Source organism: Notothenia rossii (genome assembly GCF_949606895.1).
Source record: "Notothenia rossii genome assembly, chromosome: 3".
Classification (NCBI taxonomy): domain Eukaryota; kingdom Metazoa; phylum Chordata; class Actinopteri; order Perciformes; family Nototheniidae; genus Notothenia; species Notothenia rossii.
Genome location: NC_136901.1, coordinates 71,499,485 through 71,522,625, shown reverse-complemented (window position 1 = coordinate 71,522,625; position 23,141 = coordinate 71,499,485). Strand labels below are relative to the sequence as shown.

The 23,141-nt window shown below is 40.3% G+C and overlaps 1 protein-coding gene across 2 annotated transcripts in view; it reads right to left on the bottom strand.

Annotated features, from left to right (window-relative positions):
• Positions 1-741: 741 nt before the first annotated feature.
• flt4 (fms related receptor tyrosine kinase 4) overlaps positions 742-23,141 on the bottom strand; it is a 49,364-nt gene continuing 26,964 nt past the window's right edge. The window contains exons 8-30 of one of the 2 annotated variants that reach the window (XM_079669089.1): positions 19,798-19,915; positions 19,459-19,643; positions 17,667-17,832; positions 15,328-15,463; positions 14,707-14,815; positions 13,788-14,147; positions 13,139-13,285; positions 12,307-12,438; positions 11,706-11,812; positions 9,440-9,575; positions 8,844-8,945; positions 8,583-8,696; positions 7,675-7,763; positions 7,340-7,499; positions 6,637-6,731; positions 5,196-5,318; positions 4,902-5,013; positions 4,573-4,672; positions 4,258-4,363; positions 3,544-3,668; positions 2,404-2,527; positions 2,155-2,240; positions 742-1,320 (exon numbers count right to left, since the gene is read on the bottom strand). In XM_079669089.1, coding sequence (XP_079525215.1) covers positions 1,101-1,320; positions 2,155-2,240; positions 2,404-2,527; positions 3,544-3,668; positions 4,258-4,363; positions 4,573-4,672; positions 4,902-5,013; positions 5,196-5,318; positions 6,637-6,731; positions 7,340-7,499; positions 7,675-7,763; positions 8,583-8,696; positions 8,844-8,945; positions 9,440-9,575; positions 11,706-11,812; positions 12,307-12,438; positions 13,139-13,285; positions 13,788-14,147; positions 14,707-14,815; positions 15,328-15,463; positions 17,667-17,832; positions 19,459-19,643; positions 19,798-19,915 — 3,152 coding nt within the window. In that variant the 3' untranslated portion in view covers positions 742-1,100. The remainder of the gene's footprint in view (positions 1,321-2,154; positions 2,241-2,403; positions 2,528-3,543; positions 3,669-4,257; positions 4,364-4,572; positions 4,673-4,901; positions 5,014-5,195; positions 5,319-6,636; positions 6,732-7,339; positions 7,500-7,674; positions 7,764-8,582; positions 8,697-8,843; positions 8,946-9,439; positions 9,576-11,705; positions 11,813-12,306; positions 12,439-13,138; positions 13,286-13,787; positions 14,148-14,706; positions 14,816-15,327; positions 15,464-17,666; positions 17,833-19,458; positions 19,644-19,797; positions 19,916-23,141) is intronic. The other variant, XM_079669090.1, reaches the window with a different exon arrangement.

The window sequence follows — 23,141 nt, the reverse complement described above, 5'->3', positions numbered from 1 at the left end:
CATTGTGCGAGCTTGTTGTAGGTTTTAGATTGTCCAACTCAAAAGGAAGTGTTCATCTTCTAGATTGTTGTCAACAAGGAATACTTTTTTATTTCTTTCCTGAAAAAGTACACGATTTCCTAATAAAACTAAAGTAGTCAAGTCATGGAGTCAAACCCTGCAGGTTTGCAGACATGTTTCACCTCAAAGGTGTCTGCTGGAACCATTTACACATGTCACAGTTAAACTGAATCTATCCAGTTACCCTTAACAACAATATTATTTATAGAAACTAAAAATGGAGCCTTTGCACCGATTGATTTCTAACTTGAAGCTCTATTGGCTGTACTTGTGTCTGAAGTGGACTTTGCACCCAATTGCTGCAGCTCATTTCCCTCCAGTGTCAACACGCTGCAGGTTGTCATGTGTTGTGGGCCTGTGAGGCTGTCACAGCTGTCATCATGCTTACGTCTAGCTCTGATAGTAGGTGCTTAGTCTGACTCACCCCATTTTACTTGCCCCACATCCCTCTGTTTACCTCCGTCACTTATCCCTTGTTCACCATGTCGCGTATCCACGTGTCTCCACCTCCAGAGAATGACACAGATCCTTAAATATCTTGCTATTTTCCTTGATTGGTCCACCATGTGGATCATCATTTGTTGACTTGTTTGTTTGTTTATTTGGTGACGATTGCAAATTAGCCCTTAAAACATGTATTTGACTGGAGTAATGACAACCTACTAATCAGAGAGAAGAGAGTGAGAAGACAATCATTTTCTTTATTGCCTCCTATATGAGTCATAGTTTGTACAAAATTAAGGAAGAAAACTCTGTATATAAAAGATAGAAATGTGTAAATAGAAAAATACTTAGGGTTTGTTTTTGTCATAATGCTGCCACCCAGTGGCTGGTTAGAGGAACTTCAGGCACATAGAGCTCAGTCTGTGGAGGCAGCAGCCCGAGAGGAAGCGATGATCAGAGGTCTAGTCACACAGATCTACCATTTAATAAATGACTTATTACATGTCACAACTGGAACTTTACTAAAGCCTCCCTTACCCTGAGCTTTCCTACTTTTTTTAAACTCTCCATTCTCTCGGGCTGCCTCTCTGGTAAGGTTACACGTTGGAGGAGGCCAGGCAGTGGGCGTCCGGTGTGGAGAAGAAGTCGCAGAAGCCCTCCTCAGACAGGTGTCCGTACTCGTTGTTGTAGAAGGTCTGTCCTGAGAGCTGGCTGAAGAAGGTGGGCCGGAGACTGGAGCTGCCGGGGTCACTGCTGCGCCCCAAGGAACCATGGGATGCCGTGAGGGGCTCTGTGCTGCTGCTGCTGCCCATACGGCTGGGGAGAGAACAACATACATCATCTACTGTGGGAGGGTTTAGGAAATCACATGCACAAATAATCACTAATCTTAATGTGCTACTACAGAAAACCAACATTTAGTTTTAATAACTCACATGCTCGCATATGTTTGAAAGGGGTCGACTTTAAACGATGCAATTAATATATAAAGTAAAAACCCTTAAAAAATAAACCACAGTGCCCGGCTGATACAAGAAGGTATTTAACCTTCTTTTTTTTTTTACAACTATTTATTCTTGACTGATGTCTTCAGTTGGAACTAATTGGGCTGAGATCCACAGACAGGGTGGGACAGTTAAATAGTATCAGTATATTATTAATAATAAACATGATAGGACTCAGGATAGGATTGATTTTTCTTTCTGGTAGGGAAGTATTTTTGTTACAATGCGAACCCAGTTTTTTTCTATTCTTGATTTCCCTTGTAGTGACTTGAACGATTGGGAAGGCTTTGTGAAATCATTAACATGTGATAAATCACTAGAAATGCTCTTAAAGGTTCCTTCTTCATATTGTTGTAAGTCTTATTCCTTACTTTTAGCAAAACACTTTTTAGTGCTCTTTAAAGAATTGTTGAGCCAAGATCTCAAAACTCTGACAAGCGTCCTGGGTTCAAATGACTCAGACTGCTGCTCACTCCTACTTACCCATCCACCCTGCCTCCATCCTTTGCAGATCTCATCACTTATAAAGCGATGACTATTTTCTCCTTATGTGTCTGCACTGTCTCTAAATCATTTGCTGTGTCTCTCTAGTGCGTCACTGTCAGTTTCAGACAAAAATATGGATAAAAGCTTTTGTTTGATTAACCTTTTAGAGACGGCGCCTCGGTGCTTGTTTTCAATTCTCTCAAATTCTTCCGAGGCCAGAACCATCCCGCTGTCTGTCTGGTTATCCTGGGAAGAGACACAGTTTGACATCATGTGAATTAAATGACTTGCGTTGACCCGGCTGGTATCTCTGCAACTCTGTTTGGTAATTACCCAAGGAGACAATTCCCGAATGCCATTGACCAAATGTCACATTCCTCTAAGCGCTGATAAAAGATCAAGAGCTTACTTGAGGAGCTTTCTGTCGATGCATCTCCAGGGGAAACTCTTCAAATGTCCTGACTCTGGGCTGGCATGCTTTGGAGGGTCCCACAAACACACAGCCGGTAAAGGGCACGCAGTTATAATACCTGCTGAAAAAAGGAGAGGATTATCAGATCAATACATGATGGATAGAGGGATAAGGAAAGGTAAAAGAGAGCAATAGGTTATTTGGTTAGGAATGGGTTGTCAGCTCTTTGCTTTTCTCAGTCAGAGGTCTGATTTGATTTCATATCAATGAGTGTCTATACATGATGACACAATTCAATATGCTAAATAAAGTAAATACCAACTGATAAACGCAATACGACTATACGACTGGTTAATCAAAAAAAAAAGTCTCGTCCCATTAAATAAACGTAAGTTACCTTGTCTGTTTGTGACAGCTAGTTTAATAGGAACAGTCGCTTGGTTTACATTTCAAGTCCTGTCTTATTTCTGTAGGTTGCTGTCAGGGTATTAACACAATGTGGAAAAAAGCTTTAAACATTATCTCAAAGGCATTTCAATGATGGGTTGGAAGCTCACATGTTTACTTTTCAAATTGTAATTTGCTGCTCATTCTAAGGTGGATAATTCATTTTGAAACTAATTGGAGAGTTCAGGTTGCCATTAAAGATTCAGTTTTTGTGCACGTTTCAAGCTCCTGTGCATTTGATCAGATTTGATTGACAGTAGCCTTGGCAACAGTAGCAAACCACCACACAGCTCTCAACTCATTTACATTCATTCAATGTTGCTAAACCCTGATTAAACTCTATTCTTGTTTTACTGCCATATAGTAGATTTCATAACAGTTTTTCCTTTATTCTCTTATTTTTTTTATAATATATATGATCATATGAAGGTGTGCCGCGGAAATAATCTTTTGAATAATTTGTGACCAAACCGTTTGAGACCCACTGAGATCATCGTCATCGTCATCATCATCATCATCATCATCATCATCATCATCATCATCATCACCACCCAACCAGATGAGCTCAGACAAAACCCAACATCTCTTACATGAATTTGTTTGATTATGCAGAAGCACACTCAAGCGCGCATGGAAGAATCTTTACTTATACCTAAATATATTTTCAGGGAATACAGGATGTAGATATACCTGGTGGGCAGAGTGTTGCAGGGCATCCTCAGTTCCTCCTCAGATGGAGGGCAAGACGAGGCCTGCGAGAAACCGTCATCCTCTGAGCTCTGTGAGTGGTTCAGAGGAATGTAGTCCTTCCCATCCTGAAGGGTAGGCAGAGAAAATGTTTTCTAAAAGCTATTCACAAGAACTCACCAACACTTAAAGGTCCCCTATTATACTGTTTTTCATCAATATATTATAGGTCTCAGATATATACAAAACATGTCTCTGAAGAGTTTGGCTCGACATACCAAACAGATCATTGTAGCATCCCATAAACCCCTCTGTTTCAGCCCTGTTTCCAAAGTGCTGATTCTCTGTCTGTTACTTTAGATACTTTAGATAAAATAAGGAGCCCCTCCCCACGCCCCTCTGAGAGATATTTGGTTAAAAGAACACAATGGTGCTCTAGGAGGAGATTCAGGTGATGGGGGGGGGGGGGGGGGTTACCTTGGTTGGTGATTGGCTAATGGTTACACAAGCCACATAAATGGTTATGACATCATAAAGTGGCCAAAATCTGATCAGCTCATTTTCAGACAGGTTTTTATATAAATGGATCAAACTTTCAGAATCTCTTTACACAGAGGGGACACATTTCGATGTAGAAAAGACATGAACAAGTGGTTTTGCATAATATGTGACCTTTATAACAAGCTATAATGAAGGATTCTCCAGCAGGTAACTTACAGGTAGGCTGTTGTCCTGCAGCAGGTCTCCCAGGATCTGAACCAGGGCGGGGAAGGTGGGTCTTTCTTTGAGTTCCCCCTGCCAGCAGGCCAGCATGATGCCATATCTACCAGCAGAGAGCAGCACGGTCATAACAACACAACACTGGGGTCTCCAGCTCCCCCTCACTCAATTACACCACTGCACATTTCATCTTGTATCCTCCTCTAAATGAGCAAGTCCTGGTTTGCCGTAAGGATTGGCTCGAGTTTGCCAATTAATATAATTTCACAGCAAAAGAGGAGAGAAAAAGAATAAATCAAAGCCCACGCTTACATTTCGGGGGAGGCAGTCTCAGGTGACCTCATCCTCACGCCGTCTTTCAATCGTCGGCAAAAGTCTTCATCAATCTGTACTCCCGGGTAGGGAGACGCACCTGAAGGCAGACAATAGGAGGATAAGACATTAGTAAAACAAGTTATTTGAGATTGGATTACAGTGATAACAATTTACTTTTCCATCTAAAAGTTAACAAACAATAATTTCATCATTAGTTTTGTCAGGATCTGAGATTGATAGGCACTTTTAGAAAGTACAACACTTCTGGAGGAGATTTCATTGCATCCCATTGATTTTTACACAGATAATGAAACGTGTTTCTTTACCCAGAGAGAAGATTTCCCAGAGGAGAACTCCAAAAGACCACACGTCACTCTGGCTGGTGTACAATTTGTCAAAGATGCTCTCTGGAGCCATCCACTTTAACGGCAGACGAGCCTGGGGGGACATTAAAACACCGGAGCAATACTATGAGACAGACACATTAACACATTGGAGAATCACCTTTGATTGTAACCCCTGTACGAGTGGTTAAAAAACAAACAGAAAGAAAGTGTTGAATGTTTCCCCCCAGTAAATGGAGATGGTTAATTAGCGGAGGGAGAGGGAGGATGCCTTACATTGCCTTTCCTGACGTAGTCGGGGTCTTTGTATATGTCTCTGGCCAGGCCGAAGTCACAGATCTTCACAATGTTGTTTTCTGACAGGAGAATGTTCCGGGCTGCCAGGTCTCTGTGGATACACTGTGGATACACGCATGCATCAAAACCCTGCCAGCAGGTGTGTGTGTGTGTGTGTGTGTGTGTGTGTGTGTGTGTGTGTGTGTGTGTGTGTGTGTGTGTGTGTGTGTGTGTGTGTGTGTGTGTGTGTGTGTGTGTGTGTGTGTGTGTGTGTGTGTGTGTGTGTGTGTGTGTGTGTGTGTGTGTGTGTGTGTGTGTGTGTGTGTGTGTGTGTGTGTGTGTGTGTGTGTGTGTGTGTGTGTGTGTGTGTGTGTGTGTGTGTGCGTGCGTGCGTGCGTATGTGTTTGTTTGTGTGTGTGTAACTGGGACTGGACTATGTCTGGAGCTCTGTGTCCTGGCTCTCCATTGTGAGTCATTGGAACACAGACAGTCTGCTTAGAGTCCGCTCAGATTGTTGATATTTATTACAAACTAAAGCCGCTTTGGTAGACACCATTTTATTCCCGTTATTCACTCGATTACCAGTGGATTCACATGTGAGGTTGGGGCTGTTCACAAGAATCAGACGAGTGTACCCACAATCCAACGGAAACAACAGATTGGATTAATTAAGTCTCAGCTTTCTGAGACAGAAATCTAACCGAGAAACGCTCATGAGATCCATTTGTTTTACAGTTCATTAAGTGGAAACGATAATCACCTAATTAAATAAAATTTGGTGATGAATAATAACACAGATTGCATTGCTACAGATTACTCAAAGAGTATGTGCTAATGAGTTCAACGTAATCAAATTCAAAAGATAATGTTTATTTTTTAAGATGATATTGTTTATCCTATTTTAAATTGGATTCTCATGTTAATTGTCATTTAAATGTTGTATTGTTAAATATTTAAGTTTTTATTAAATAGATGTGCAATTTGATATTTTTTCTATTTTTTTATTAATTCTTAATTTATCCGATTTGTATATATTTTGATTTATCATTTAATTAAATGCCACTATCAAGTATTCAACAAGGAAGCAACTTGATTTGATGAAAAAGCATAAATATGTGTTTTTGTTTCCCCAAAAACTGCCACATTTATTGTAATGCTTTGCAGCTGTGAGTAGCTTCTAAATCACCTTGGTGCACTGTGGGACAAAACCAACAACTGATCCAAAACACGTCCCTTGGATTTAGTATGGAATATATTTCATTATATTGGTATTATTTAATTGTGGAACAGTTGTAGTTTATGGTGACTTGATAAACGGACAAGCACAAAGGACTGAAAATCTGAATGATCCAGGCAACAACGTACTGCCTCTGTGGCAACCCTCTGGTGACATTTCACCACAGCTTTTTCACTAAATGTCTCTGTAATGCTGACAATTAACCTTTCTGGAGGCCAGGAACTCCATCCCACGAGCCACCTGGAAACTGTAGCAAATGAGATCTTCTATCGTCAGAGGGGTTTTCCACAAGTCCTCCACTGGAGAGCAAAGACGAGGGAAAGGTTAAAGATGGAGAAACAAGGTACAATTAAACTACAATTGTGACAAGACAATGAGTTAATGTCACCTATTATGCAAAATCTACTTTTTCATGTCTTTTATACATAAATGTGTGTCCCCTCTGTATAAAGAGATTCTGAACGTTTCAGGAAAAAACACCCCATCTATTTTTGTCCTGAACCATTTATAAAACCTGTCTGAATCAGATTTTGGCCACTTTATGATGTCAAAACGATGTTTTGGCTTGTGTAACCATTAGCCAATAACCAACCAAGGTAACACCTGTCCACCTTATCACCTGAATCTCCTCCTAGAGCACCATTGTGTTCTTTTTAACCAAATATCTCGTAGAGGGGCGTGGGGAGTGGCCCCTTATTTTCATCTAAAGTAAAAGATCAGCACTTTTGAAACAGGGCTGAAACAGGGGGGATTATGGGATGCTAAAATTAATGATCTGTTTGGTATTTCGAGCCAAACACTTCAGAGACATGTTTTGTATATAACTGAGATCTATAATATATTGATGGAAAAGTGTATAATAGGGGACCTTTAAATAGTTCAATCTTGTGAATTTCAGCAGACTTACTTTTCTCCACAGTAGGACTGTCATTGGGCAGAATGGTTAATGGACCCTGAGGACTGTTGAGCGGTGAGGAGCGTGGAGAAGGCGGATTGCGAGCTCTCGGGTCTATTTGACCCGCCTCAATCATCCGTCTCACCTGACTCTGAGTTTTAGGAGAGCGGTCCTGAGTGCGGAAACAATTCAATGTGTTTAATATTTTAAAATAGACTTAGAACATGTTGTTCAATAAAGGAAACACAAACTTAAGCTCTCTTCCATTAAAGAGGATTCTCCCTGCAGTCAGATTATTGCAGCAGAATAAACAAACATAAAAAGTGCATCAGTGTGGTGTTTTATACCCGGTACGGGAGGAAGAACTCTCTCTTGGCTCGTAGGAAGTTGGACAGATTTCCGTACTTGCAATATTCCACTATCACCATCAGAGGACCTGGGGATACAGACACTTTTATTGTAGGCTATTGTTCCACTAATATTTCAACACACATTGTTTTCCTGTTTGCAAAATAGTATTTGTTTCTTGTTATGAAGCTATTTTTTTCACACCATATTTAAAATAGTGACAGTTGGCATTCTGTAAGCAGGTCCTGCCGGGGATTAGCTGCGAGGCTAACTTTTGTTTTATGTTTTAGGGTAAACAGGGATAAACATTACCAGATGTGAACCCTCAAAAATGTGCTCTAAAGATGTATGGACAGAAAATTAGGGTGTCAAAGAAAAGAGAGGCAGCTGTTTGACTTTCTCACTTTGTTTTTCCCACATGAAAATGTTGGGTGGAAGCTGCAGGGTGGACAAAATAATAGAGATGGGATTTCAACAAAGCTGAAAACAGAACTATATTTAAGCCCGACCTATCATGAATTTTTGGGGCAGATAACGATTACTACACTAGGGAGTAAAATCCTTTTTATATTGGCTTATATTTCTATATATTTTCCTTTTTCATATTTATTATTATTATAATTATTAGTATTATTGTTGTTGTGTATCCAAACTGCAGGTGTATGGGAAAAAACAGCAATATTCTACTATCTACTTCTACTCTCTAAAAGGAAATTGTCTCAAGAATCATGTAAACATATCTTCTAAAACAGAAAAAGTGCCATAAAAGGAAAATGATCACGTCTACACATTGCTTTTGAAGGAAATCCTGCTCATTGTGCATTCAACCTCTACCAACACTCATCATTATATGGCCATATGACATATTTAAGCATACAAAGTGAAGTGTAATACATGTACAATTCACCATTTGGTTTGGTGCAGGCTCCCAACAGGTTCACCACATTCAGATGGTTCCCAATGTGAATCAGTATCTTTAACTCTGACATCAAGGCCTTGTCCTCGCTGGCTGTGGCTCCATCTGAAACACACACGCACAATTCGAAACATTGGGTATGAAATCAATCTCATTGTTTATATCTTTATTGTTTATCTACCAGGCTGTAATGTTTGTGCATCAGAGACTTCCCAGAAAACCTCCTGTCCCAAACACAAAAACAAATCTCACCCTTCAGCATCTTGACAGCCACCGTGTCCAAAGTGTTGCTCTTGCTGACGCCGATTGATGCCTCAATTACTTTTCCAAAGGCACCGTGGCCTAAAACTTTGCCTGTGTCAGGAGAAAGGAGCAAACAAGCACAGAATATTCATGATTCATTGATCAATGCAGGTTTTTAGTCTCATAGGAATGAGTAAACAGTCTAGGGGTCGGGAGGGGTTGCATGATGTCAATGCATCTGGCTTCCTTATAGACAAGGGGGAAGGAATTAAAATCTCGATTGCAGCATTTTGGAAACAACATGTTCCCATGAGAAGGACACTGTCGTGGAACAGATGCTTTTCCTCAGAGCGTTTTTAAAAAGCTCTGCACGGAATGAGCACATATTTAACATTAGCACTTCACTTGGCAGCTCATTGCCCTGCTGGCTGCAATCCAAACTCATGCCATTAAGGGTTCTGCAAATGGAAAACTAATTCAGTTTCATCCATCTATTCGCTCTCATCTTGGCCTGCGTATTCCCCCACAAACCCCCCCGCTCCTATTTTTGCTTATGAATCCGAGCATCCATTGGTCCTTTTCTCCCAGCCGTCCCGCCTGCTCACCCAGTCGCAGTCTGTCTCTGGAGATCTCCCACTGAGAGGAGTCATAGGGCAGGTATTCACACTGCTCATCCAGAGGCACCTCCCCCGGGTCCATAATGATTGACAGGTAGCCCGTCTTTATGTCTGCCGGATTAACCTGAAATTCAGAGAGAAAGAGACAGCTAATGTCAACCACGATATATATTTTTCAACATGTATTGACTATCTGCCAGCTGGGATGTTATCTCCCCAGTCAAAGAGATTCCGAGATCTAAGGTCATATTTATGAGGATAAACAGTTTAAAACACATAACGATACAATATTACAAATGTGCTTTTTATAGCTCCTGAGAAGTAGACTTCCAGTGACAAATGAAAGCATATTGCAGCCACATAACCTATTATGGTATGGAAGGCTTTCAGAGCCAGCTGCTGACTGATCACAGTGTGCTTGAACACCTGTGGCCGAGCATTACATCTGCAGTCCACAGCTCTCCATGTTCAATTCACGAGAGGTGGGAAGTAACTAAGTATATTTACTCAAGTACTATACTTAGGTACAATTTGTAGGTACTTGTACTTTACTTGAGTACTTCCATGATATGCTACTTTGTTCTTTTACTCCACTACATTTATCTAGTCACTTTAGTTACTTTACAGATACAGTATATATTAATTATAAACAATATGACCCTTAAATAAGACTTTAGTTCCACCTGTGATTAACACTTGAATGCATCAATATTATAATTAAAACATCTAATATATATTATTCTGAAATGGAACAATCTGCATATTAAGTACTTTTACTTTTGGTGCCTTAAGTATATTTTGATGCTAACACTTTTGAGCTTTTACTTGAGTTACATTTGACTTGTAACAGAGTATTCCTACACTCTGGTACTTCTCCCACCTCTGAATTTCACACAAAGATTTCACAACTGGATCTCATGGTAACTGACTCTGTGTGCCTCGTCTCTAGTGACTACATCTTTGTATAAGTCTTAATTATACTAAATCAAGATCTTTTTTTTTTGCCTCTGTCTTTTAAAGAAATATAATAATTATAATTGTTGTTCACTGCACTGTAAGTTTTATTCCTGTTCTTTATATCTGCCTTATCCTAATTTAGCGTGTTGTTTTCTATTCTCTTTAATGACTGTTGTATTTGAGAGTCTTTCTTAAGTGTGTTTCCTTTGCACTTTGTCTCAATGCTTTTCATGTTTTCTGTAAAGCAATTTCAATTTGCATCAATGGTGAAGATAGCCATATTAATAAATATGCCTTAACCTGTTTTAATAATCAAAAATCTGTCATCTCAACATTTATGTTTTTATGTTTTTATATATGCTTTTATCATAACATAAGCATCTCTGTTGAATGTTGTTTTACTGATTGTATTTACCTGTTATTTGAAGTGAATTTTTGTTTTTAGGATGACTTTCAACATCTGTCCAGGAACTACAGACGAAAAATAGCCTGTTGGCTAACTCTGTCGCATTTACAAATTTGTCAAATAAAAAAAAAAAGTTTTCCCAGAGGTTTAATATTTTAATGGTGGTTTGCTTTTCTTATATTATTTACAGCAGCAACATATTGCCTCATATGACTCATTCAATCTTTTAAATTCAGTTTCAGTCTCTCCGACAATGTGAATTCAACACCATGTGCTTTTAATAGCATACTCGGGAAGCTGTGACATACTGCTAATATTCATTGGGCAATTAAACTGTCTGCTGATGACAGGAGCTGCTGTGATGGCCAGTAGGCCTATATTGAAAGTCTCCTCACGTCTCAATAATGCTTATTTTAAAAAAATAATGATGTGTTTTTACATTTTATTATTTACATTTCAAGGCATCCTTAAGGCTCAAGGGGTCAAGAGACTAACAGATAGAGTTAATTTGAGAGAGAGGAGATAAAAAAGAGCCATCTGTGCATAACAATCCATGTCTTGATTAATTTGACAACGAAAGCACCGCACTGTGAATCTGCTGCAGAGCAACAGTGCGAGACGGTTTAATAAGTGACCAAGAAATTAAAATAAAAAGCAATTTGGCTTCATTATAGACGACGAGGATAAAGGATTTATTTGACAATTTCCTGGCAGCTATCAGCAACTCTCCCGAATGAATACCGTCTCAAAGATCAAACAGATTGTGCTCTAACGCCAACGGACATGCTTTGAGTCAGAGGTTAAAGAGTCTTCGTCACAGCCTGTCACTTTCTCTCACAAACCCACGGACACACACACAGACATGCGGGGGAAATTGGCACCCTCTCTGACCCGCTTGACATTGCAGAAGATAAGGATGAGCAGAGTCCAGAAGAAGATGGCGATGACTCCGGTCCCGATGAGGATTACAATCTCCACATTGGCCTTGTCGTTTGAACCTTGATAGAAAGAAAGAAAGAAAGTCACTTTTGTATGCAACTGTTGTATCTGAAACAACTTTATAGGGCTTTTCCCTCTCCCAGCTGTAGGGGGTGCTACAGTATATCCCAAACAATTGATCCTCATTGAAACCTGCATTGAACTCATCAGGTGGTGCTAAACAGTCTTTTAATCAATTCAGCCATTCATCATGAGTCCACTTCGAGCAAACACATTCAATTATGAATTCCAAGCACGAAATGTCCCAGCAGTCAATGACTTTGATTTTCACTGCGGAGAGCTCAACAAAAAGCACAAAAAATACAGCTGCAGTGAAAAGTGTGAGAGGTGAAAGACTAAAAATCCTGTCGTGTACATTTTGTGTGTGAAGAGGTGAGCTCGAGGCCATCGGTGTTTTCAGGCCTGAGTGCACTTAAACAAGCATGTCAGTGGCGAGCGACTGTGAGTGGATTCAGGTGTGTTGTGCGACAGTGTGTGTGAGTGTGTGTCTCACCGATGACCTGGACGGCAGCTGAGGAGTGGACGCAGCCCCGCTGGTTGCAGGCGGTGCAGGTGTAGAGCCCGGCGTCCTCCTCGGTAACCCGCTGGATACTCAGCGTGCGGTTTGAGTCCTGCAGCTGGATCCCTGAAGAGAGACACACATAGCACCGCAACTCAACACTCCACATCAGAAATTCAGCAACTTTTTTCAACAACATTCCCCGAATACTTACCTCTGGAGCTCGATCTGTAGAGTTCATTTATAATTCTCGCCCCTGTCAGGCGAGACACATTTGCCCCAGCAGCCTCTCTGAGAGAACCCAGAGCCTCGGCTGTCACTCACACCCATGTTGACCCTCCACACCACCTCCTATTCTCCTTCAGATGTACGGAGGAGATGCATGCTGGGAAAGCTAATGAGCCATGAGCCATCTGCCTGCAGGGTTTTATGCGTGGGTGTACATATGTGCAGCAAACACATCTGCACACAACTTTTTGTCGCTGGTTCTCTTCGATACATTTAGTCACAGTATGAGTGTGTGGGTGGGCTGGTGGATGGTTGTGCATCTGTGTGTTGACTTTTAATCAGGATCAGGACAGAAAGTGTAACAACAACAAAAAGAACACCTGGCAAAGTCTGTCAGTTTTTGAATAAATATTAACAAAGCACATTATTTTTGATCTTTTATCTAATGTCAGAAAAGCAGATAGGATCTCTTGAGCTACGAGTCCTAAATCAAGATCCAAGTTGCTGTGTTAGACTGTACAGTACGTGTGGGTTGGAGGGTGGGCGGCAGCACTGTTGTGTAAACGTGTGCATCACCTGTGTGGGTGTATTCACACACCTGACATTTGGTTGAGAGGCTGGTTGTCTTTAAACCAGGAGAGCAGGGGCAGAGGTCGGCCCTCCACGTCGCACTCCATCCGCAGAGACTCCGTCACGTTCACCGTCTGGTTGGTGAGGCTGTGCTTGTATCGAGGCGCCTCCGGAGCTACAGGGACAAAAAGGGGCCAAAAGGCGGAGAAATAGCAGGAGCAGAGAGAGAAGGGAAATCAGCACTTGTGACTTGTCTGAAATGAACATGTTTCATGGTTTTGAACAAAGGTCAAAAGTCAACAAATCCCATTAAAATGTACATCTACCCTCCCGGGTATGATGCAAGGTTGCAGCACACAAAATGGGTGAATCAGGCATTTGTTTGTGCATTACAGCCCCTCAGCTCTTTTCTTTGCTGCTATGTTTTAACTGTGCAAACACCAGGTACTCTTTCCATTACGTGTGGATGAGGGTATTGGGCTGCGTGGGCTTAGAGAGAGTGTGTGTATTTTTAAGCCTCCAGCATCTCAGCACAGGCTCCACTGCGACCTGTGTGTGTTTCGCCTGCCAAGGGCTGAAAGGTTCTCTGCAATCAGCTGTAGTTGAGAGTCACTACTCTGTGCACCGGGCACGTGTGTGTATCTGTGTCTGGAGCTTTCTTCTCATTCATGTCTCACCTTTTACAGAAATGTATCTGAACAGGCACTGTTTCTCCCCGCTGCGCCTGCTCTGAGCCTCACACACATAATGACCCTCATCCTGCATCTGTATGGAGGGGATGGTGAAGTTCAGGACCCAGCTGTTAGAGGGCTCCTGGAAGGAGAGCTGGCCTTCGAGGGTGTGGGCGTAGAGGTGCACGCTCCTGCAGTCAAGCTCCCGAGCCTTGCCCTGCTCGTCCTGCAGGGCCTGGGGGTCCAGGCGGTACCACTGCAGCTGCTCGTAGGTGTAGTTGTCAGCGCTGCAGCACAGGGACACTCTCTCCTGCTCCAGAAGATCCTCCGAGGGGTGGACGTCCACACTGAACCCCTCAGGGATGGCTGTGAAGAAACAGGGAGGGCAGGTGGGGCTGTTAACTTCCCTAACCACACAAAGCTCTTGTGTGGACATGAACATTGAGTCCTTGAATAAAATGTATTTTTGGCATGGTTCATTGGTGAAAGAAGAATAGAAAAACTGAGAAAATCCTGAATGATTTGAAGTAAGTTGTGGCCAAGTTAAACAACAGGAATAAAAAAAAAAAGGCGGTGTAATTCCTCATTTATATTTTGTATGCTTTCTACTTCCCAAATATGCATAGTCGTAAAAAAATGTAGCAATTTAACACACCTCCAGAAAAATTGTCTCAAGCTTGAGCGGGCGAGCTGCTCATCTATGTTAGACCAACGTTTTTTTATTTAAATAAAAATAAGGTTTCAGGCAAAATGCATGTGTTTGGGAAGTAGTGAGCAAACAAATGGATACATAGAACTTGCATTATACTTCACAAGGGTTTGAAAACCACTTTTCTTCAATAATTCACTAGTGAGTAATATACCAATGTGTATGTGCTCTTTTTTTTGGTCAAAAGCAGGGTAAAATCTAACCCGACATACTTACTGGTCACATAGAAGTAAATCAGCCGCTCGTCTTTGCCAACTTTGTTTTCTGCAGAGCACTTGTACATGACGGAAACACTGGCGTTGCCAATCTGGAGCCTGCTGACTGTCTGTGAGGTGAGAAAAGGTGATGAGCCTTGAATTTATCAGAAGGAAACACACATGTTCTAAAAGGAAATCCAGTCTGCCATCAATGTGTGGATGTGGATTCAATGTGAGCTGACATAGATCTGATTTTGAGGTTGAAAGGCCAGCATGAAGCCTGCTTAATTAGGTGTGGCTGAAAGACATCAAAATTCTGCAATGGCTGCGCGTGTTCATAAAATAAGATTCCCTCTTATTATTGTGGATGTGCACATGAGGCCCCTGCAAGCAGTCCTTACAGGAAGTCGGCAGAGGAAGACTGTTCTAAATATTTTGTATGTGGAAATGGTCCATGATTGAGAAATGTTGTTTAGGAGACTTAAATAAAAGCCTCACAGTTCACAGATAAAGCCACTCTATATCAATGTGGTGTTTACTCAGCAACGACCAGACGATAATGTCATTCTTTTACGGAGAATTCTTAAAAAGGTTGGCTTTTGCATAAAACGGCAAGAACAATCAAACAGCTATGATGCACCTTTTGTCGGCCATCCACCACCTCAACCGCCGTTTCAACCGCCTCGATTTCATTCATGCCGTTTTCCCAGTTAATGTCCTGCCAGTTCTGACAGTCTGCGATCCTGTCACTCCGGCCTTTCCTGTCTCGCCGGACCCTGGAGAGAAACACACACACACACATTCATGACACCTCGCTTCATTAAGATTCACATCACAGAGCTGGCAGTGGGGAAGAATTCAGAAGCAAATCAAACCAGACATCCTATGGTTTTATAAAGAAAAACAATGTGTATGTACTGGGTTGCATTCCAGATCAGAACATGAGCTCAATCCCAAAGCAAAAAAGGCAATTATAAGTGTCCTGGCAACTAATGTTAAAAGTATGGTATCAATTTCCATTATGATGAACCATGGTGTGACTGTGAACATCTTAGCAGAACTAATGAAACGTGAAATGAAAAAAGACACCGGCCAACTATTAACCAAAGGCAATAAAGATTAGTTTCTTTTTACAATCTTCATATCGAAATTAACTGTATACAAATTTCATAAATAAAACATAACTTATTTTAAATGATCACAAACCAATTATTTCTGAAATAAACTGGATGATACAATCAGTATAAGATGCTATTGCCACTATTAGAATATGGAAAAACATACACCATGTTTGTTTTTGTCACTAGGTAGAAATTACATCGACTTACATTCATTTCCTGAGACTTTTCCTAACCTTAAGTATGATTGGTGAATTCTGGTGGTTGTAATTACCCAAATCTTCCACTAAACACATATTACACATGTTGGGTTGTTAAATTCCGATACTGATATTGTTATGGCCATGATTGCGGCGTGGCTAAAGGAATGGCAATGATGGTCAGAAGTTACAGACTCCCCGGTAAAGAAATAGTCCGGCACAGAACAGTGTGTTAATCATACTTTGATTTTAGATGGATTAAACTATCAAGGTATGATGTGCTCATTATTGAGCTTCAGAGGTGCTGAAAGGCCAGGCTACAGGTTTCCTCTAGTTACAGCCTTTATGCTCATCTTAGTTAACCTTGCTCGGCAGTAGCCTTATATCAATTGTACAGACATAAAAGTGATAAAGATCTACCCACAAGGGACTGAGAAATGTAAAATATCAGGGGGGAAATCACCTAAAATATGTCCACGAATAACACATTTTATTTTATGTCATTTTGAAAAGACTCTCAGACTTTGCAGGGAATGGTGCTCGCAACAACTAATGTGAATTCAGTGTCTCGCTCGAAATGTTTTACGTTAAAAAATAAATAAATAAAGGAAATTCAATTCCTACAGCACACGCCAGAAAGGGTTGGCGCCCATGAAATGTCACATGAAGTGTACAGGAGACACAACATAAACTGGTCTTTTGGAGTTTACGTTAAACCTAATCTTCCACTGTGGTGTATTTCTGAATGTAGTATCTGAGCTCCTCATTTCCACACTAATGTTAAATGCCAAAAGAGAAAGGTCAAGAGAACAGTAATAACTTGAAAGGTTAAGGCTTGGAGGAAGATGGAGGCAGGGGAATAGTTGAGGGATATTCAGCAGAAGCGGTCGCATTACCGGGGTGGAAATTACTGAAATCTAATATATGGCTGTGCAAAGAATCCATTACATCGCGTTGGGGGACTGAGCATGTGTGTGTGTGTGTGTGTGTGTGTGTGTGTGTGTGTGTGTGTGTGTGTGTGTGTGTGTGTGTGTGTGTGTGTGTGTGTGTGTGTGTGTGTGTGTGTGTGTGTGTGTGTGTGTATATGTGTGTGTGTGTGTGTGTGTGTGTGTGTGTGTGTGTGCGTGTGTATGTGTGTGTGTGTGTGTGTGTGTGTGTGTGTGTGTGTGTGTGTGTGTGTGTGTGTGTGTGTGTGTGTGTGTGTGTGTGTGTGTGTGTGTGTGTGTGTGTGTGTGTGTGTGTGTGTGTGTGTGTAACTGCTGTGTGAGAGCTGGAGCATGGAGGATGATCCGCAGAGTAACATGATGACAGCGCGGAGGAGGAAGCATGTTGGACATTGAACAGACACACTTGCCTTTCTTCCTCTCTTTTGCCTTTTCACTTTTCCTCTGCCTTTCTATTCATCTCTGCTCTTTTCATCCACCTCCACAACTTTTTATTCACAACCTTTTCCTTTATCATCTCCTCCCTCTCTTCTTCACTCAGAGCCAGTGGACAATTTCAAACTGACCTCTTCCTCTTATTTGGTCTTCACATAACGCTTCATGCACTGCATTCCACTTCTTTCCTGTCCTGTTCGATTGAACCTTATCTGCTCCCACACTGGTTACATATGTTGCAAAATGTCAGTCCTGTGTGTGAGTGTGTGTTGCTTGACTTACACTCTGCTCCGGTTGCTGTTGAGGACACATGGGCCCCAGGCTCTCCACTGCCAGCTGAAGGTGGGAGCAGGGAGACCGTAGGCAGTGCATGTTAGAGTCTGGCTGCTGCCACTGGGGTAAGGACTGGAGGGATCTGCCACTTCCTTCTCATGGATTTGTGGGGGAACTGGGGAAGAGGAGAGCAAATCAAACCATCCATCCAGTGACATAGTATAATATTTAGGGTGACAGACCTGGGTGAGAGACAGCAGTGCTCCATTCATGTAAGACTGGACTGTTGAACCCATGTCCTGAACATGTCCTGAAGTAACCAGCTAAAAGTGTTTTAAAATTGAATGAAGTTAGAACCCAATATTTACTTTTGTTTTTAAATAAACTACACATTTATTTTTAGAATCTGAAAGTTCACTTTTCCTCTTCTATGATCAATTGTATTAGCAACATTATGCAAATACAGTTACAAAATAGAAATCCACCTTTCCTTTCTTTTCAAGTCTTACATAAAATTCTACCTCGATACACTAATATAACGCACAAACACTAAAAGTGTGGAAACTAGGCTTATATATATATCTATATATATATATATATATATATATATATATATATATATCATATGATCAAGTGTTTGTTTGCATTTTCATGCCTGACAGCTGTGCAATTTTTATATTTCTACGTGTATCTTTTGTTCATCAATGCTACATCTTTATGCTGCCTATATTATGAACATTCTTATCCTTTTTCCCCAAAAAACCAAACCACACATTGGACTTCATGAAGGGAGCAATATACTAACAGATTTCTCTTAACAGAAAATACAAAATAATTTAAAATTCAAATGTCATGCTTTTCCGGTTATTACCCTTCCCCTTGTGTGTTATGAAGGTTTTTATGCATGTAAATGGTCTGCAGAGTCAAAACCCTCAAAGTACACCCTGTAGCGAGTAAAACTCTAACACAGAAAATACCTCCCCAAAACGCCTCGTTGGAGATACGTCACTGTCCATTGATTCTTCCGGGTACCGCATGATGTCATGCGTTACCCGGAACCAAATGGATCAATCCGTGGAGCCGTTACGTTACGTCCACGGAGCCGTTACGTTAAGCCCCGGCTGATTGGTCCAAATTGACCAATTTACCTCACACACCTCAGACAAACACTCAGTGCAGGCAGCTCTGCTGATCTCTCCTCCCTGGCTGCAGGCTGATAACAGACAGTTGGGATCGCGGCGAAATTCTCTCTGCAGAACCATTCTCACAGCGTTTATCAACCTTTTTCTTACTCAATATCAAGCCACACTTATTGACTTTGTGTGTGTCTCAGGGTGAGTTTGGCTGTGTTTCACTGTCGCTAAACAAGGAAACCACACCTCCACGGAGCTCAGCGCGATTCACAACGTCCCGACCAATGAGAGCACACTGTGCTCACAGGGAGGGTGGGGGCTGGAGCTATTGGAGCTACAACGAGCCCTTAAAGGCAGAGAGTGAATTTCAGTGAATACAAGTAGTTTACAGAGATGCTGTATGAGAAACACAAGTGACTTTGGAAAAAAGCTAAATATAAATCTATTCTAGTAGACCTCAACAATGGAATTATGATCAGTGGAAATGGCCATGAAATGGGACCTTTAAGAGAAAAATAATGTTTCTGCATGAGGCCTTGATTCCTATTACAAATGTTTATATAAAATACCATGATCCATGCTTGGTAAACTTGTACATCTCTTGAGTTTTGTAGCATGAACTGTTTTGTACACATAGCATCTGGCGTGATCTCCAACAGAATAGTTACCGTTGACGACAAGCGTGATGTTGAGCCTACTCTCCAGCGCAGCGGCTCTGTTTCTCAGCACCACAGTGTAGAGCCCAGAATCCTCCTGACAAACATCCTTAATCTCCAGACCGTGGTTAAGGTGTATCCTCATCCTTTTCATCTTGAACTCTGGGCGTTGGTTTATCGGCTTTCCATCTTTATACCTGGACACAAGGCACAGCTGCTACACTGCAGAATACAACCCAGCTGAGGTGCTCTGCCTTTAGATACATATGTAAATCTAAGCAGCATGAAGCCTGATTATGCTATTGGAAAAAGCCCATTACATTCAATGAATACACCAGAGTGTTGTCTTACCATTGCGTTTCGGGTGGTGGGAAGGCAGACACATTTACTTGTAGTTTAAATAACTTCTGGCCAGCTGTAACCTCCACCACTGCTCCATTTCTGTAATTGAGGCTGATGAATGGCTTTTCTGAAAGAAGAGACATTCACTCATATACAATCTGTGTCTAAAGCACAAAGAATTCTCCACTAATAATCTTTCTCAAGCTTTAGTTTAGAAAAGTCCACAAAAAAAATCTCAAATCTATCCTCTGCTATTCAAACATTCAGAATCTTCACTTTATTGCTTTACCTATGAACTGTTAAAAACATAAGGAGAGGTTTGAGAATTTTCTAGGAATATATTTTCACACACCTTGCTGTGCAACCCAGTCTCACGGCATTTTGTGTTATAGTCACGACATTTAATCTATTGATTCCTGTTCACCAACACGATTTTCCCCTTTTTTTCATGTCACACAGAACGATTTTAAAAGCAATGTATTTCTATTGGTAGTGTGTTTCGTGCCTGCAACACGTCTTTTTGTCCGGTCGGGTCTTGGAAGACCGGAAGCTGTGTGGTTCATAAAAACATTTTCTTACTCAATATCAAGCCACGATTATTGTTTTTATTTTAAATCGTATAATGTCAAACTTTTTTTGCCGTCCGTGAGGAAAAGAAATGGGGTTCAGAGCCTCAGAATAATGAAATCTGTATTTCTTTTAAATCTTTTTTTCCTTCTAATTTGTTATTCTTTTCTAAATAACACACTGTTATTTACTCAACAATAACACACAATTATCCTTGTTTTTATTTATCTATAATCTCAGGCTTTTTTGGCGTCTGTCAGGAACTGAATTTCAAAATAAAATAACCGGAAACAGATGTAGGCCTATGGGAAATGTTGAGCATCATTGCGATACACACCCTCTGAACTGATTACCCAAGATCCTCAGCTATGGTTTAAGCTTGGTGATTGGATGTTTTAGCCGCAATGCACATTGGGATATGGTGTTAATGCGATATGAAATCCGAAAAACATTTCGGAGTTTAGGATGGCCGAAGACACTACACTACCCATAATCCTCAGCTATCGTTTGGGACTACAGTCTCTTTGCTTGAAAAACAACTGATTAATCTTCAAGCTCTGGGTGTAGGAGCCAAAACGTTGATTTATTATTTTGATTATTTAATCAGTTTATGTATGTAATTGAATGGATATTGGAGTGGCAGTGCGCCGCTCATTGTTACTTTGTAATTCTACTCCACTACAATTCAGAGGTTAACCTGGTATTTTTACTCCACTACATTTATTTTAGTTACTTTGCAGATTCTGATTAATTATGTGAAATATAAACAACCCTTAAATCAGACTTTAGTTACACCTGAGTAAAATTCAGGGAAGGTGATTGTCAAGTGCCAACAATAAGGAGAGATATTAGTTGGTGCTTGAGAAGACTAAATATTTATCTGTAGATCCTTATAAAGTATATTCATTACTCGTTATTCTCTACTAATAGTTAGACTGTATATAATGGCTATTTTGCACATCCCTTTCAAGATTTCAAGATTTTCAAAGGTTTATTGACATATCATATACAAAACTACGGTGAAGTTATGCAATGAATGAAAAACTTGGGCACAGGTTCCTCAACAAGACATCTATCAATGTGTGTGTACCTCCACCGTTAAACTGTCATATTCTGCACATTTATTATAATATCTACATACATCTTATAAGAGTATAATTCATATGTATAATATCAGTTAAAATAAGTAGAATAATAAGCAATATATTAGACGTTAAGTACTTTGTCAGGCTAAATATGTATCTGTAGATATACCCCCAAAGCTTTTTTCTTATTTAAAAGAAGACCTTAACCTAAAGTATTCTTTAATGTTTAAATAAAGGTTAATTCGTTTTTCTGTTTTGCACATCCTCCTATTAATATCTTTGTACATCCGGCACTAAACTGTTTTATTGTAGAGATCACTTACAGTATCTTCTTGATATTTTATATTCTACATTTCTATCATTGACCTTCTACTTTCCCCCTATTTTGTATGTACTCTTAATATCTTTTTCATCAAATATAATATATAAAAAATAAATAAATAACGTGCTTTAACCACTACTGTAGGTGCACACAAGGTACACACAGCATACAATACCATAATAACTTTGTATTATTAGTGTAGGACACTTATGTAGAACATCTGAAGATGTGTAGTTTTATTCATGTTTTCACATAATTTTACAGGATATTGCTATATTATTTCACATGTTTTACTTCTACACATTAATATCTGATTTGTAAAACATCACATACAGAAAGGTATATCCGTCATTTAATGGTAAGCTATTGAAATTCTGAATCCATAGATGTGTCTCAACTCAGTATTTACATTCTTATATTCAAAGAAAATCAGTAATATCTTTTAAAACTACAAGTCCTTTTCTATCAGCTGTGCACCGTTATGGTGTAAATACAACCTATTTACCAATTGGATCAAATATAAAAGTCAGCCGAATTAATGTTGATACTGCAAGGAAATTGAAGATGTTGTTTAATTGCTGATATATTTATGATCTACGTCACGTATTCAGTTTCGGTGGCAGTTCTTCCAGTTTGTCTAGAATTCTTCTAATCAGGGCTCAATAAATAAATAACGGCAGATATGTAATATTTAATGCAGCCGAGCCGTGTATTACAATCCCGTTATGTGATGACTTCCAAAGAGAAAAGTGGGCACACTCGGAATAAAGTACATACTGTATATTTTTTTAATGTTTTTCGGATTTCATATCGCATTAACACCATATCCCAACATGCATTGCGGCTAAACAATCCAATCACCGAGCTTAAACCATAGCTGAGGATCTTGGGTAATCAGTTCTGTGGGTGTTTATCTGTTTCCGGTGATTTTATTTTGAAATTCAGTTCCTGACGGAAGCCAAAAAAAGCCAGAGATTATAGAAATAAACAAATAAATAAAAAAAAGGATAATTGTTTGTTATTGTTGGGTAAATAACAGTGTGTTATTTAGAAAAGAATAACAAATTAGTTGTGTCTCGTCAAATGTGTTATCACATATCACACATGTCTGTCATTTCATGTTTTTTCAAATCTGGTCATGTCTGTTTATATTAGGTCATTTCATCTCTAGTCAGTCTCTGTGTTTATTGTCATGTCTCGTTTTCCATTTCCTGTTTTATTTTGTGCTTACCTCTTGCATTTTATTTCAGGCCCTGTCTCTCCCCCGTCTGCCCCGCCCCTGATTGTTTCCACCTGTTCCCACTCACCTCATGTTTAAATAGTCCTGTCTTCTCCTGTCCTGTGTCAGTTTGTCTTGTTTGTTTCCCCGAATGGTCGTG